This window comes from Cornus florida, unplaced genomic scaffold (assembly GCF_030987335.1).
Source record: "Cornus florida cultivar Cherokee Brave unplaced genomic scaffold, ASM3098733v1 CherokeeBrave_3.0.0_Hap2_Chr08, whole genome shotgun sequence".
Taxonomy (NCBI): domain Eukaryota; kingdom Viridiplantae; phylum Streptophyta; class Magnoliopsida; order Cornales; family Cornaceae; genus Cornus; species Cornus florida.
In genome coordinates, this window is record NW_026775578.1 from 41,234,335 (window position 1) to 41,247,967 (window position 13,633).

Genomic DNA, 13,633 nt, shown 5'->3' on the forward strand with positions numbered 1-13,633 from the left:
AGCAGCCAGAGTGTCCACCTCCTGAACCTCCCCCACAGGAACAATCACACTCTTTCCCACGTTAACTTTCAAACCAGAAACAGCCTGGAAACAAACCAAAACACATCTCAGATACCTCAACTGGGATATATCAGCCTCACAAAAAAACAATAGTGTCATCCGCAAAAAGTAAATGAGAGATCTCCAACTGCTGAACTGATTCAGGCCAATCTTGAAACCCCTAAGAAAACCCAAATCCACCGCCCTTCTCATCAGCCTGCTAAGGGCCTCCATAACAATAATAAAAAGAAAAGGGGAGAGAGGATCCCCCTGTCTCAACCCACGAGAACTGCCAAAGAACCCCGAAGGAGAGCCATTCACCAACACCGAAAACCTGACAGTGGAAACACAAGAAACAATCCACTTCCTCCATCTCTCACCAAAACCCATCCTCTCCAACAGATAGAACAGGAAATTCCAGCAAACATGATCATAGGCTTTCTCAATATCCAGCTTGCACAGAACACCAGGAATCCCACTACGAAGTCTAGAATCCACGCATTCGCTAGCAATAAGAGCAGAATCCAGAATCTGTCTACCCCCAACGAAAGCATTCTGAGACTCAGAGATAACTCCATCCAGGACCTCCCTCAATCTAAAGGCAAGGACTTTTGCAATGATCTTGTAAATGCACCCGATCAGACTAATGGGTCTAAAATCCTTGATATTAGAAGCACCACCCTTTTTAGGAATAAGGGCAATAAAAGATGCGTTAAGCGATTTCTCAAATCGCCCCGTGGAATGGAACTCATGAAAAGTGCCCATAATCTCGTACCGGACCACCTCCCAGCTTTCCAACAAAAATCTCATCGTGAAACCATCAGGACCTGGAGCCTTATCACCATTGCAACTCTTTAAAGCCTTCAGCACTTCCTCCTCCGAAAAAGAATTTTCCAGCCCATCTCTCTCCAAGGCAGAAATAGAATCAAAGTGAAGACCATCTAGACGACGTCTCCAACGAAGAGGCTCAGAATAAAGTCTTTGATAGAAAGAGACAATAGCACTTCGCACCTCCTCCTCTGAAGACAAAACTGCACCATCCACACACATCCGCCCAATATGATTGCTCCTCCTATTAGCATTAGCAGTTCTGTGAAAAAACTTCGTATTACGATCTCCCTCTTTGAGCCATAATGCCCGAGATTTCTGACGCCACGAGATTTCCTCCAAAAGAGCAGTCTCCACACATTCTGCCTGGCAAGCTGCTCTTCTACTGCGTTGAGATTCCGTAATAGCACCCTCCCCTTCTAATCGATCAATCTCCGCAATATCAGCCAAAGCCCTATTCTTCCTCCACACCAAGCTCCCAAACACCTCCTTATTCCACCTTTTAAGATTTGTTTTCAAGATTCGAAGCTTTCCGGCAAGAATATGGATCGATGTACCCACCACCAGATTCTCCTCCCACCAAGAATGGACAAATTCCTGGAAGTTATCCGCGCGAAGCCACATGTTCTCAAATCTGAAAGGAGTACTGCGAGATCTCAAACCTCCACAGTCCAAAACCAAGGGAATGTGATCCGACGTCACCCTAGCCAAAACTGCCTGAACAACATCCGGGAATTTCTCTTCCCATTCACCTGAAATCAAAAATCTATCAATGCGAGAGAAAGTTGGAACTTCCCTTCCACTGGACCAAGTAAAGGAAGCTCCCTCAAGAGGGAGATCAATAAGCTGGTGGCCATCAATAAAATCAGAAAAGTGCATCATAGCCTGGGTCCACGGGCCAACTGTAGACCTCTCCGCCGGGGATCTAACCACATTAAAGTCTCCTGCCATACACCAAGGAAGAGACCACCTCCCCTTCACCCCACTCAACTCCTCCCACAAACCATCCCTCTCAACATCATCAACCGGCCCATACACCCCAGAAAAACCCCAAGTGAAGCCATCCTCCTCCATCACAAAAGCACAAGATAAAGAAAATCTCCCTCTGCAAACATCAACTTTAGTCAGCCATCTCCTATCCCACATAATAAGAACACTTCCTGAAGTCCCAACAGCATCCAACGCCTCCCATTCAACAAAGCGGTTGCCCCACAGACTTTTCACCACCCAATCAGACAAAGAATCAATCTTTGTTTCTTGAAGACACACCAAGTGCACCCCCCATTTCCTCACTGCCATCTTCACCACCCTGCGCTTGCCCGGATCATTCAGACCGCGGACATTCCAAGATAAAATTCGGAACTTCATGAGGAAATAATCATCCCCTTCACCCCCCTACCCCTCCCTCCTCCCTTAGCATTACCCCTCTCCTTCTCCCCCCCACTCACCCTATCATAATTCACATCACAGCACAGATTTCTAAGCTCCCTTTCCCCTTTTCCCGGAGTCAGGTTCTTCTTCTTCCTACTCCTCCTTCTGGAAAATTGAATCATCTCCCCTTCTCTCCCCTCTGCCGTGGCCAGAAGAATTGCTAAGGCTTGATCACGCTTTCCTTTGCATGAGACACCCAATAGATCACAAGTAGCCCCAATGTTAGCCTTAACCCAATCCAATCCAGTGTCCTCACCTTCCTGCCTACACACCTCTTGCTGCCCATCTCCTCTGGATGAACTACAGCCAAAGGGTCCACCACCCCCAAATTAGCAAAACCCTCCTCCTCCCACAAAATCATATCCAGAGAACTCCCCTGATCCATTCTGCTCCCATCAGCCATACCTCCCTTGGCCTCCACAGCTTCATCAACAGATGATAACCAGTCCTCTCTAAAATCCAACACAACACTCTGTGTGACCGGGACCGGGTTACAATCAACAGAATGGTCATCGATCGAAAATCTGTGCTTCTGCAACTCCTTCACCAAAAGAGAAGCTGATTCCTCGCTGAGGGAAATGCGGATATCTTTACCCACACAAACAGTCACCACATCAGGCACAGGATCCTTCAGACAATCCACTGGATCACCCTTAAAAGAAGAACACACCCCTTCCGATCCACCCAAACGAAGCTTAGCCGCCCTACCCATCTCCTCCCCTGAAGAATCAAACCTAGAGGCTGAGGAAAATTCCGAACAAGTCTCAGCGATCCCTACAGAGTGTTTATCCACCTCCCTGTCACCAGACAAGCAAACCGTCCCATCCCTTTCTGACAGCCCAACAGTCCCAAACTCCGAGCCAACCGTAGAGATCAACCCTTCCACCAAGTCAGCCTCAACAACAGGTGAAAGCAAATGATGCCTCCCATCAACAATCTTACCCCCTTTATTATTCAACTCGCAAGAGGGAGTAGAAGCAAAAATAGAAGAAGATGCAGATTTCCGAGCATGAAAGGAAGTCGACATACCTGGGCACGAATGAGACACCTTACGGGCCACCCATTTCTGTTGGTCCTTCCTAGTCCATTTCTTACTGGGAATTATCGGCAAACTCCGAGATGTAACATCCTTCTTAATAGAGACACATTCGCCTTTCTCGTCATCTCCCAAAAATCCAGATTGAAGAATTTCAAATCTGTTACCCAAGAGTCGATTCTGACAGCACGACCCATGCCAGAAGTTCTTTGAGCTAGCCCCAGCCCCTTTTGACACCTTCGAACTCACCTTCACCCAATTCGCCTTCTCGTTCCTCGACCAAACACGTGAGGTCGAAACTCTCTGTGACGTAACCAAGTCAGGTTCTGGAATGCCATGGCTTTGACCTGCTTCTAAGGATGTGATGGGCTGCCCACTGTGGAAGGGAATTGAGAGATGGTTGTTTGGGCCCCATTTAACCAACCTTCCTTTATCCACTCTTGCCTTCACCTGAACCGGTCCAAAGGAAAAGAGAGGCCCAGATTGCTTAGATCGTCCATCCCGTTTAACGGACTTGATGAACCGCCTCGGCCCAATGGATGACCTAGGCCCACCCCACGCATTAGAATCCTTCCCAGTGGCTTTTGATCCCGCTGCATGAGTCCCACGAAATCTAGGCCCAACACCATCCGGCCCAAAAGAAGTTGAATTTAAAAAATCAAGAGAAGCACATGACTCGGCACGAGGAAGGGTAGCTGTCATCCACTCAAAACGGTTATCCTTTCTCCTCCAACCACATGTCCCAGACGTAGCCTTCCCATTTCCACTTGCCTTAGGCGCGTGGCTGTTCACACGTCCCTGACCTTGGATCCGGTTACTCTGCACCTCCATCTGTTGGAAATCCGGCTTAGATCCATCCCCACCTCCATGACTGTAAACCGAACGAGAGATGCAAGCCAACGCCTCCAGTGAGCCTGAATCACCTTCTCCGGAACATGTCCCAGTCAGCAGGACCATTGTCGGATCAATCTCTTCAGATAGCGAAATTCTGAACGCCCATCTTCCATCCTCCACAACCACACTCGCCGGAATCACACCACCCCTAGCCACAGTGATCACAATTCTTTCCGTATCACTCATTTCGAAGCCCTCCACATCTCTAAACCCGCCACATGCGTCACCAATGGCGACGAAGAGCTTCTGACACCAAAGGTGCAGCGGCAGACCATACAGAATGACTCGCCGGAAATTGTGCCTCAATCTCAAACCAGAACACCCAACCCTAAAGTACCAGGGATCAATAAGGAGTTGAGCCTCACCCCAAGATTTCTTGCCCCAATCCAGCACCTTATGGGCCTCCAACATCGACGGGAACCGGAACAACAGAAGTCCGTCCGGCAAAGAATTAACCCTAACTCCTCCCGAAATCAACCAAGTCTTCGTAGCCCAATCTTCAACGTTCTCCAAAGACCCCACCTCTCTGTCAAATCTCCCAACCAGACAAGCCCTAAGAACACGTTCTCGAGAGGAAGAACTGCGAGTGTCCACTCTGAACACATGATACCTCGAGGAACGAATCCATTCCACCTCTCCTTTTAGGTCCAGACGAGGTAAACGAGCAACCTCCAAATAAGACTGCTTCCGACTCTCCAGCACTTTCATTAGCAGATCCACGCAACAGAAACCGAAAACACACAGCCAACAGAGAAAGGGGAAACAAAAAGAAAAATGACAGAGGATTTCACCGGAGTTAATGACTCCGGTGACTGGTCGGAGCAGTGGACTCCGGCCGCATCTCTGCCATGACAAACTCTACTCTGTTGACAGATTTTTCTTCTAAAAATTTGACTAGTTCTTAATACTTGTAGATGTTCCTTAAATAATTTAATTAAATAGTTATTTACAAATACTGGAGTGGGGATTTGAACTTGTGACCTTTGACCACAAGCAATACAGGCTCTACCACTGAGCTATCCCACCACATCCTCGTTTGGACTATAGTTTGGAGTAAAATTTTGACGCTTAATAACCTGAGAAGGAGAAGTTAGGATACTCTTAGTTGGCGTTGTCAGTAGATCACCTCCTCTGGCATTGCCCTTTGGCTAACAACTATTAGAGTCTTATTATTCTTGGCTTGTTGGCATTCAGTGGGTCTTCAAGATGCTTGAACGCTTGGAGAGGTGTTTCACGAGATTCCACGCCCATGCTTTTTGGAGGGTGGCACCTTTTTGCATTTGGTGGTGCATTTGGAAGGAGCGAAATAGAAGGATCCTTTGATAAAGAGCAATCCTACACTGGGGCTTTGAAATTCAGTATTATTAGCCTTTTTTTTAGTTGGGTAATAGGGAGAAACTGTAAATCTATAGAAGAGATTGTTGATTTTTTGGGTTCCTTGGGTTGATTTTTTGGGTTCCTTGGGTTTGTAGGACTCTTATCTTTTAGGTTTTGGCCTTTGTGTTGCCATCGGAATGCGTTTCCCACTTTCTAATACATCTTTACTTATCAAAAACAAGTGGTCCTACTAGAGTTATATAACCGTCCCAAGTATTTATGTCAAGACCCGCCCACACCATGTAGATATTGTTCGCTTTGCACTCTCTCTGCTCAAAGCTCACGGTTTTGCTCAAAACACTTGTATATGGTTAAAGGGTGTCCACTTAAAAAACTCTCAGCAATTTCTCCCCCCCCCCCCTCCCTCCTTTCCTTCCAATGATGTGGGAGGTCACAATTACCCCCTCTTGGGACCCAACATCGTCGCTGGCCTGACTCGAATGGGCTTGTGCATGCCCCCAAATTTCCACCTCGGAATTGGCTCTAATACTCAGGCTGACAATTTTGTTTTGTTTGTGCTGGAATTAGATAATTTCTAAATTGATCTTATCTCCATTCAAATTTCCAATTATGTCCTGTGGTAAAACCTCTCCCCGTGCACAATTGTGGATTATTAGTTAATCACAAAATACACAAAAAACAATTGGTAACTTAATTTCTCCATCAATGAGAAGTTACTCATTACACTGAATTCTTTTGGTTACGGTTTGAAGTTCTACAGTGACAAAGGTTTCAAAGATAAGAAATCAAAGTAGAAAACCACAAGAAGAAATACTCTCTTCCCTACTAGAAAAGACAGCATATTATAGGCTCCTATGTTATTCCATTGCTAATGAATTGTATTATTGCAAACACAAAAAAGTATTAGTATTGCTTAGGATTGATTATGGTCAAATATATTCTGAGCACAATATTTTGCTTATCTGGAAAGCATTCCAGCTATAATCACATCACACCTACCACTTTCAAACGCTGTAACAGAATTCATTTTCTGAAAGAAAAAAATTAATTTTACCTGGTCCAAGTTCTGAACTGGCTCGGAGGAATTAATGGCCTTTGGCAAAGCAGCCTTCACTAAAGCAGAATAGTAAACCTTCTGGTTCACCTTATTAGATCTGTCTTTGCTAGGTTCTTCAACCTCATCAATGTATGCAACACGTAGGGAAGGATACCTACAACAAGTATATACATATATATACAGTGGTTGTAAGCTATACAAATCACCAAAGCTACAACAAATTAAAATGTGACACATACGTTGTCATAAGTCTTAGAATGTCTTGTGCACGAGCGTCACCAGCTCGCTTGTGAATTCCGTATTGCTGGCATGACACCACATATGTAAATTTCATATCAGCTACAGCTTGACATTGTGCCCACAATGACCTTTCTCCCTTTACCTGATCTTCGATATTTAATTCAACAGCCTTATAGCCTTCCATTAAATCTGACCAACGGAAAAACATTTTTCATGTACAACACTTTGTACGTTGCATGTTACTATAAACTCAAGTGAAAATCCCGACAATTTTAACCATTTTAAGATTTCCAAAAGGATTGAGTACCTTCATCCTTGGCCATGTCAAGGAAGGCCTGAAGCTCCAAAGCTTTACGATAGTACATCATGCCTCTTACTGGTATTTGCAAAATATGTATTAGCCCACAGTATTTTTTTTTTTTTTAAAAAAAGAAAAAAAAAAAAAGGTAATGCGGTAATAACGAGATTTTAGCAACTCTCCACCACACACCCATACCAGTTTTAGTTAAAGTTTGCCCTCTATATGATGCCCAAAGACGTAATTGTTCTTCCAATTCATCTAATCCTTTAAGTTCTTCTTCATTGCTGCACTTCATTCGCTCAAGGAAGTTGTTCCATTCATCTGCACATTATCAGTGGCAAATTAATATACAAAGAATATACACATGAAAATTCATTGAAATCAGTTCAAGTAACAAACATTAGGAATTTGCCAGTATCAATCGAGATTAGCAACTGATGATAACAAGAAACAAACCTGGAAATATCTTCTGCAGGTAAAAAAGGATGGAAACCCCGTCTTCATTTGGCACTTCTAAATCATGTAATGAGAAGAGAACCTCCTCCGTGTAATATGGAGTCAAAACACTACATGAAACGTCGCATAGTTTAACAAATAAAACCAACTAGAGCCAGTATAATTTGATAATTCATTATGCTGAAATTTGTAATCAAATACCCCTAAGGTGTACAAGCCCAGAAAGACTTGTTCCACAAATATCATTATGTTGAGTACTTGAGTTCTCCCTAGATACTCCCATTCTTTCTTCCCCAAGTGAAGATTGTTTTTTTGCAACTAATGGTGGAGAAAGGAGGGGATAATCAACTTCCATAAGGAGGGACAGTCTTCAATCAGAGGAGTTGTTAAAGAATCTTGCTTGTTTGGTGAACTACCACAAGGAGGGAAAGGAATGATCAGAAGGAAGGTGTAAGGTTTTTCTAGGTATTTCTCCATGAAGCTCTGGCTTATTTCTTAGAATGTGTGGGGCAATTGACCAGGAAAAAAAAAAGTTTACTAAATCGCTTAAGGGAAGGGAGGATGTCTGTTGAGGTTGGAGTACGTGGGATGTGAGGTTTAGTTATTCGATATGTTAAGTGCTGTTAGTGGATTGGAGGGATTCTTCTTACATGGAACGAGAGATTGGATACCAAAATTGGCAAGAGGGATTGCTCCAGTCTGTCTCTTGCTTGTTCTCCAACATTGAAAATAGTTTTCAGTAGTGTCTTTTGGAGTTGATGGGTGAGATGTTGTGGCCTGAATTTTGTTTCCTCCTGGGTTATATTGCTACCCAAATTTTTTTTGATCTATTTTATTCTTGTGGGTTGTGGTTCTGGTTCTCGAATTCTCTTATAGCCTAGAATATAAGGGCGTTTAGGGTTTGGGGTGAATCACGAGAGAACACTGAAAACCGCAGGAAAGATAGTGAGAGCGAGATAGGATTTGGGGCTACCTAACGGTCATTTTAACGGATCGGCAATGACAAGGACCTCTTTGCGACATTTTTTAAAACAATTAGAACTTATATACACAAAATAAAGGACAAGGGTGTTACGTGCACAAAAAGTACACCATAGGGGTGTTTTTTACAATTTACCCCGTGGCTTTACTACAATAAAGTAAAGTTACATAAAATCAGGAATATTTCAGAACAAGAAAAGTTACCAAAAATCACAAAGTTGGCCATAGAAAATTATCGATTCTGTTTGGCCCTCTTAGCCACCTTTGGGTGCTCTCAACGGTTCATAAAAATCACTCACTATATGTCTCTCTCCCTTTTTTATAAGTTTATTATTATTATAATATATTTTATTAGGCCTAAGCTTCCCATGAATATATTTTATCAATTAAAACCTATATCTATACCCCTCATGAAATCAGTTCAGCAAGTCTCATACTGAGTAGTTTGCTTGAGCCCAATGTGTATATTACAAAATATTTGAAGGATCACATAATTCGAACATTTTCCCCAAGGGTCAAATAACATTGCCAAGTCAATAACAAACCAAGTCTGAAGAAGATCTATTTTTTATTGCAAATGCTATTCATTAATAATAGGTGGCTGACTGGAATCTGAAACCCCCCCCCAAAAAAAAAAAAAAAAAAAACCCAAAAGAAAAATAATAATAATAGCGATTATAATAAAATAATAATAATCAGAAGGTATAATAGAATTGTGGAATATAGTGAATGACAAGCTATGAGCAAAGTTTAATTACATGTTGCCATAATAATCAACATTGGTTAAAGGTACGAGTCCAAAAATATCAAGAATGCATAGCCAGCATTATCCCACAAAAGGCATGCTAGAAAATTCAAGACCAGAGGCAAGAAGGATATAAACACTTACGAGAAAGAGAGCATATTGCGGACTTTGGGTGCTGTTGGCATGACCATAAACAATGAATTGGAGAAGAAGGTAATGCGTCTCCTGGCTTCTAAGTTCGATGGCACATCCATCGCCGACTCCTTCACTGTAAGCAATAGGTAGAGCCGTTTGATCTGCAACAAGGAAACATAAAAATCAGATAGGCAGAAAATGAAAAAAAAAATAAAAATAAAAAACATCACTTTCGTAATAAAAAATTAGTATAGCACACCCTCTCTTTCCAAGCTTCTGTTTCTGGAACAGGAAACTTGATAGCACCAGCAGATGCAAACAACTGATATTGTTGGTCAAGGGGGGTCATCCCTTCATGCCCCGATCCACCATGGATTGAATCAACCAAACTTTTGAAACAAAAAATGACTAACCATTAGAATGCCACCCAAAAATTAGTATATAGTAGAAGATAGATACATTAAATGCTTCACCTGGAAATGTGATCCTCCAGCATAATGTCTCTTGTCACAACCTCTAGCATGTCCTGGAAAAGAATCACAACTTGATCCCTGTCATCTTGCTTATTCTGCAACTGTAGATATGAAACTACTTCAGCTACAACTCCAAAATCTCACTTAAATAACAACTATAATATAATATAACTCTTAAGCGTTAATATTTACCAAGAAGTTGATAAGCTTAACAAAGTGCTCATAGAGAGAAGGAAGAGCACTCATTTTGAATTCACTGATCAGATTTCCCTCTCCAATATGCTTGTCAACTTCAGAAAATATGTACTCTATAACCCTGGAAAATTCATTTGGAAAAAAATAACACAACGTCATAAAATGATATGCGCCATGAACCAATCCTGACTGTGAAAACATGAAGTAGTGTTTTAGTCTCTCATGATCAAAATCATTAATTGTAGCTGAACTCACTCTTTTTCACGATCCCCTTGAACCAGAAACTTTATAATATTCTGAAATGAAGCATAGCACTCACGAACAGCAGCAGACATGTAGCTGTCAGATTCAATCTTCTTTTTCAGCTCCCGGTCCTTGACACCGCTGTCCTTACTCTTAGCCATGTCCAAGGCTATTGGGATCTATGAAGTTGATAAGGAATACGTAAAAGGACAACATGTTTTCAAAATAATGTATCATTAAAGAATAACCATAGTGAACAATTTCAAAGCATTCACATAAAAACTGCTGGATTGGTTCCGTTATTGAAGCAAGTGACAAAAATAATAACAATAATAATTATAATTGCAGAATGACGTACATGGAACTCATCAAAATTTACATAAAAACTAAGCAGCAGGAAAATTGAATTAAAAATCAATGTTAAAATAGGAATTGTTAGTTCACAGCAATATAAACCCCACAGCATATAAATGGCTCAAAAGATCATTTCTTAATAAAATATTCCAAGTAGTTCTAAATCCTCTTCTGTTTCCCCGACCGAGGTTCACTCAGAAATGAACAAAGAATAGAGGTTTACATTCAGAAATATAGAAGAAAGGTGGCTCTCAAAACTTGCCATATAAAGGCCATCTCCTATATTCTTAAACCATTCCTCTGGATTAACTGAAAATATTCATCACAAAATAATTGGCCAGAGTTTTCAAGGGGGGCACCATACTGCCAAATAAACAATGATTTTTTTTCTTCTTTATTTGAATCCATGTTCATCCCATTCCTCAACCCTTTACTATTAGCATTGAATATTTATGATTCCTTTAACAGTGTGTTTTATAAGTACGAAGAAAGGAAAGGAAAGGATAGAGTTAGTTATGAGAGAAAAGAAAGGACCAGAGAGGATACTGTTAACCTTCTTCACGTTTGAATAACTAAAGGGGAACATTCAATTAAAAGGATAGCAGTAACCCTTTATCATGCTTGCAAAAGATAGCAGAGAGAGAAGAAAGGAAATGATCATTTTAGTTGGAATGACATGCAAGAAACTAGGGTTGAAAGAGAGAAGGAAAGAAAGATACATAGAATGTGAAGAATGGTTAGAGAATGATTTAGGCTCATATCCACATGCAATTATATTTATATACTATATTGAACGAGTGACACTAAAAGAATGAGGGCATGCCTACAATAAGGTAGTCCCGTTGCGGCCTGGAGGTCACTCGTTTGGAACGAGAAACAACCTCTTTGTATGCAGTATGGTTGTGTACATCATACTCACCTTAGACGCCGCAATGGTGAGCCTCATACACTGGGCAATCACTTTTTACCATTAAAAGAATGACTCACACTGAATATTCTAATCCCCTAGTATACACTCTATATTCTAACATATTCTATCCAACATATTCAAATTAAGATATAATATAATAAAGATGAACACAACCATCTATAAAAGCATAACCCAGTAAACCGGACACAAATCAAATTTTAACAAAAAAAAAAAAACCTTTGATATGCATTCAATGTGTACAACCTGAATGCACCCTATACACCTTCAAATGTTTGGGTATGTAGGCCCCCCCTTAGAAACCCAATTGATTATATCTAGCCACATCTTTCCGTATTTAGTAGTCATGTATTAAGTTTTGATTGTGGTTCTCTATGTTTCTTAACCATCTCCAAACATGAGCATTGTCACTATTGTGTATTGGAGACATTTCCCATACCTTTTCCATTTGAAACTCAATAAAGGAAACAAGATTTTAACCATGAGACAAACCTTGCTGGCAAGCAAAAATGGAGGCCATTGCATGAGTTTCAAATCACGATCAGCCCAATATGGAACAAGCAACAAGTCCATTTCCCTGTAAATTAAAGCAAGTATTTAATATAAAAAAAAATAATAATAATAATAATAAGATAAAATTAAGAATAAACTCCCTGTCGTGCAAGTGCAGATGGTAAAACAATGATTATAAGATATTTTACATATAACAAGTAAATAAATTCATGCTAAAAGGGCATATGCTTTGTATAAATATGCCAAAGGCTAGTCAGTATGCAAAATATATACATCCTTGAGTTTGCAGACATAATTGGCACTGGATAATAACCTTTTAGATGTTTCTCTTGACATTTTAGTCTAAATTGGGTGTTTTTGGATCTTTTCCTTTTTTAATCAAAAGTTATCTTTACATGTTTTGAGCTATCAGAGAAGATTTTCGAGATGGAATTCTTACTAGAGCTCTATAATTCCACCCGCCATAGTTTTAAGGAGTTGAAACCGGTGGAACGGTGTAAAACCTTTACTGCTGTAAATTGTGTGATAAGGGCAATTTGCCAAAAAAAAAAAAAATTAGGGCCTTAGGTTCTTTTACGTAATAAAAATATCAACTAGTAGAGCTGTGTCTTACCAACCAAATGAGGAGTTCAGTACAGAATAACTAAAAAACAAGCTGACATAGCCTAGAACAGTCCGGAAAATTAAGCCAATTGTAACCGAAACAGCATTGATACATCTCACTACTGGTATGGCACAATCGAGACAATCCAACCCGAGCCGAATAAAGTTCACAACAGAGATAGTGATAGAGAATTTATTTGCAGTCCCCGGTTTAGTAGCCAGTATCATCTCTAGAACAAGTCCCTTTTATTGCTTTCATTTACATGAGTGTTTTAACAGTTTGTTTAATTGTCGTGCCTTTCAATCAATCTTTATCCATAGAACCCCCGCCACTATCTTGTTTCCATTTGCATAAGGTTACAGGAGTCAACAACATCAAAAGTAAATTAATCATTTGCTTCTGCTCTTAAGCATCATAATAAGGATTACCTATCACTTATAAGATCCTCCTCACGGAAACTGCTGATTATTTTGTTCCACAATTGAGCAAATCTGGCTTCTTCTTTCTCTCTATTAGATGGATTAGATGTGTTCTGCAACAACAATTAGACATATAAACTTAAAGTTAAGAGCTTTCCATCCTTTTTCTTCAGGGTAATTATCAAGACACAGATCCACCAAGAATAGTATGAGATTCTTTAAATATAAAAGAAAAAATTAACCTCAGTAAAGTTGCGAGATAATGTGGCTTTCAGTCCTTTCTTTCTTGCTGGCTCGTTCCTTTCCTCAGGCATTAAACGCCCATTGAATGCACCAGGCAATGATTCAAATCGGGATCTTAGCATGCCTAAAGTTCGAATCTGGAGGCAATATAATAAGTTAGAGCACCAACAAAAACACAAA

General features: G+C 40.8%; 1 protein-coding gene across 1 annotated transcript in view; it reads right to left on the bottom strand.

Moving 5' to 3' along the window:
• The window catches only part of LOC132271472 (callose synthase 3), a 54,003-nt gene that overhangs the window by 9,161 nt on the left and 31,209 nt on the right, over window positions 1-13,633 (bottom strand). The window contains exons 22-34 of the mRNA XM_059772857.1: window positions 13,453-13,590; window positions 13,220-13,323; window positions 12,167-12,251; window positions 10,405-10,571; window positions 10,147-10,270; window positions 9,955-10,055; window positions 9,741-9,870; window positions 9,491-9,642; window positions 7,621-7,730; window positions 7,360-7,485; window positions 7,171-7,239; window positions 6,863-7,052; window positions 6,621-6,777 (exon numbers count right to left, since the gene is read on the bottom strand). Coding sequence (XP_059628840.1) covers window positions 6,621-6,777; window positions 6,863-7,052; window positions 7,171-7,239; window positions 7,360-7,485; window positions 7,621-7,730; window positions 9,491-9,642; window positions 9,741-9,870; window positions 9,955-10,055; window positions 10,147-10,270; window positions 10,405-10,571; window positions 12,167-12,251; window positions 13,220-13,323; window positions 13,453-13,590 — 1,653 coding nt within the window. The remainder of the gene's footprint in view (window positions 1-6,620; window positions 6,778-6,862; window positions 7,053-7,170; window positions 7,240-7,359; window positions 7,486-7,620; window positions 7,731-9,490; window positions 9,643-9,740; window positions 9,871-9,954; window positions 10,056-10,146; window positions 10,271-10,404; window positions 10,572-12,166; window positions 12,252-13,219; window positions 13,324-13,452; window positions 13,591-13,633) is intronic.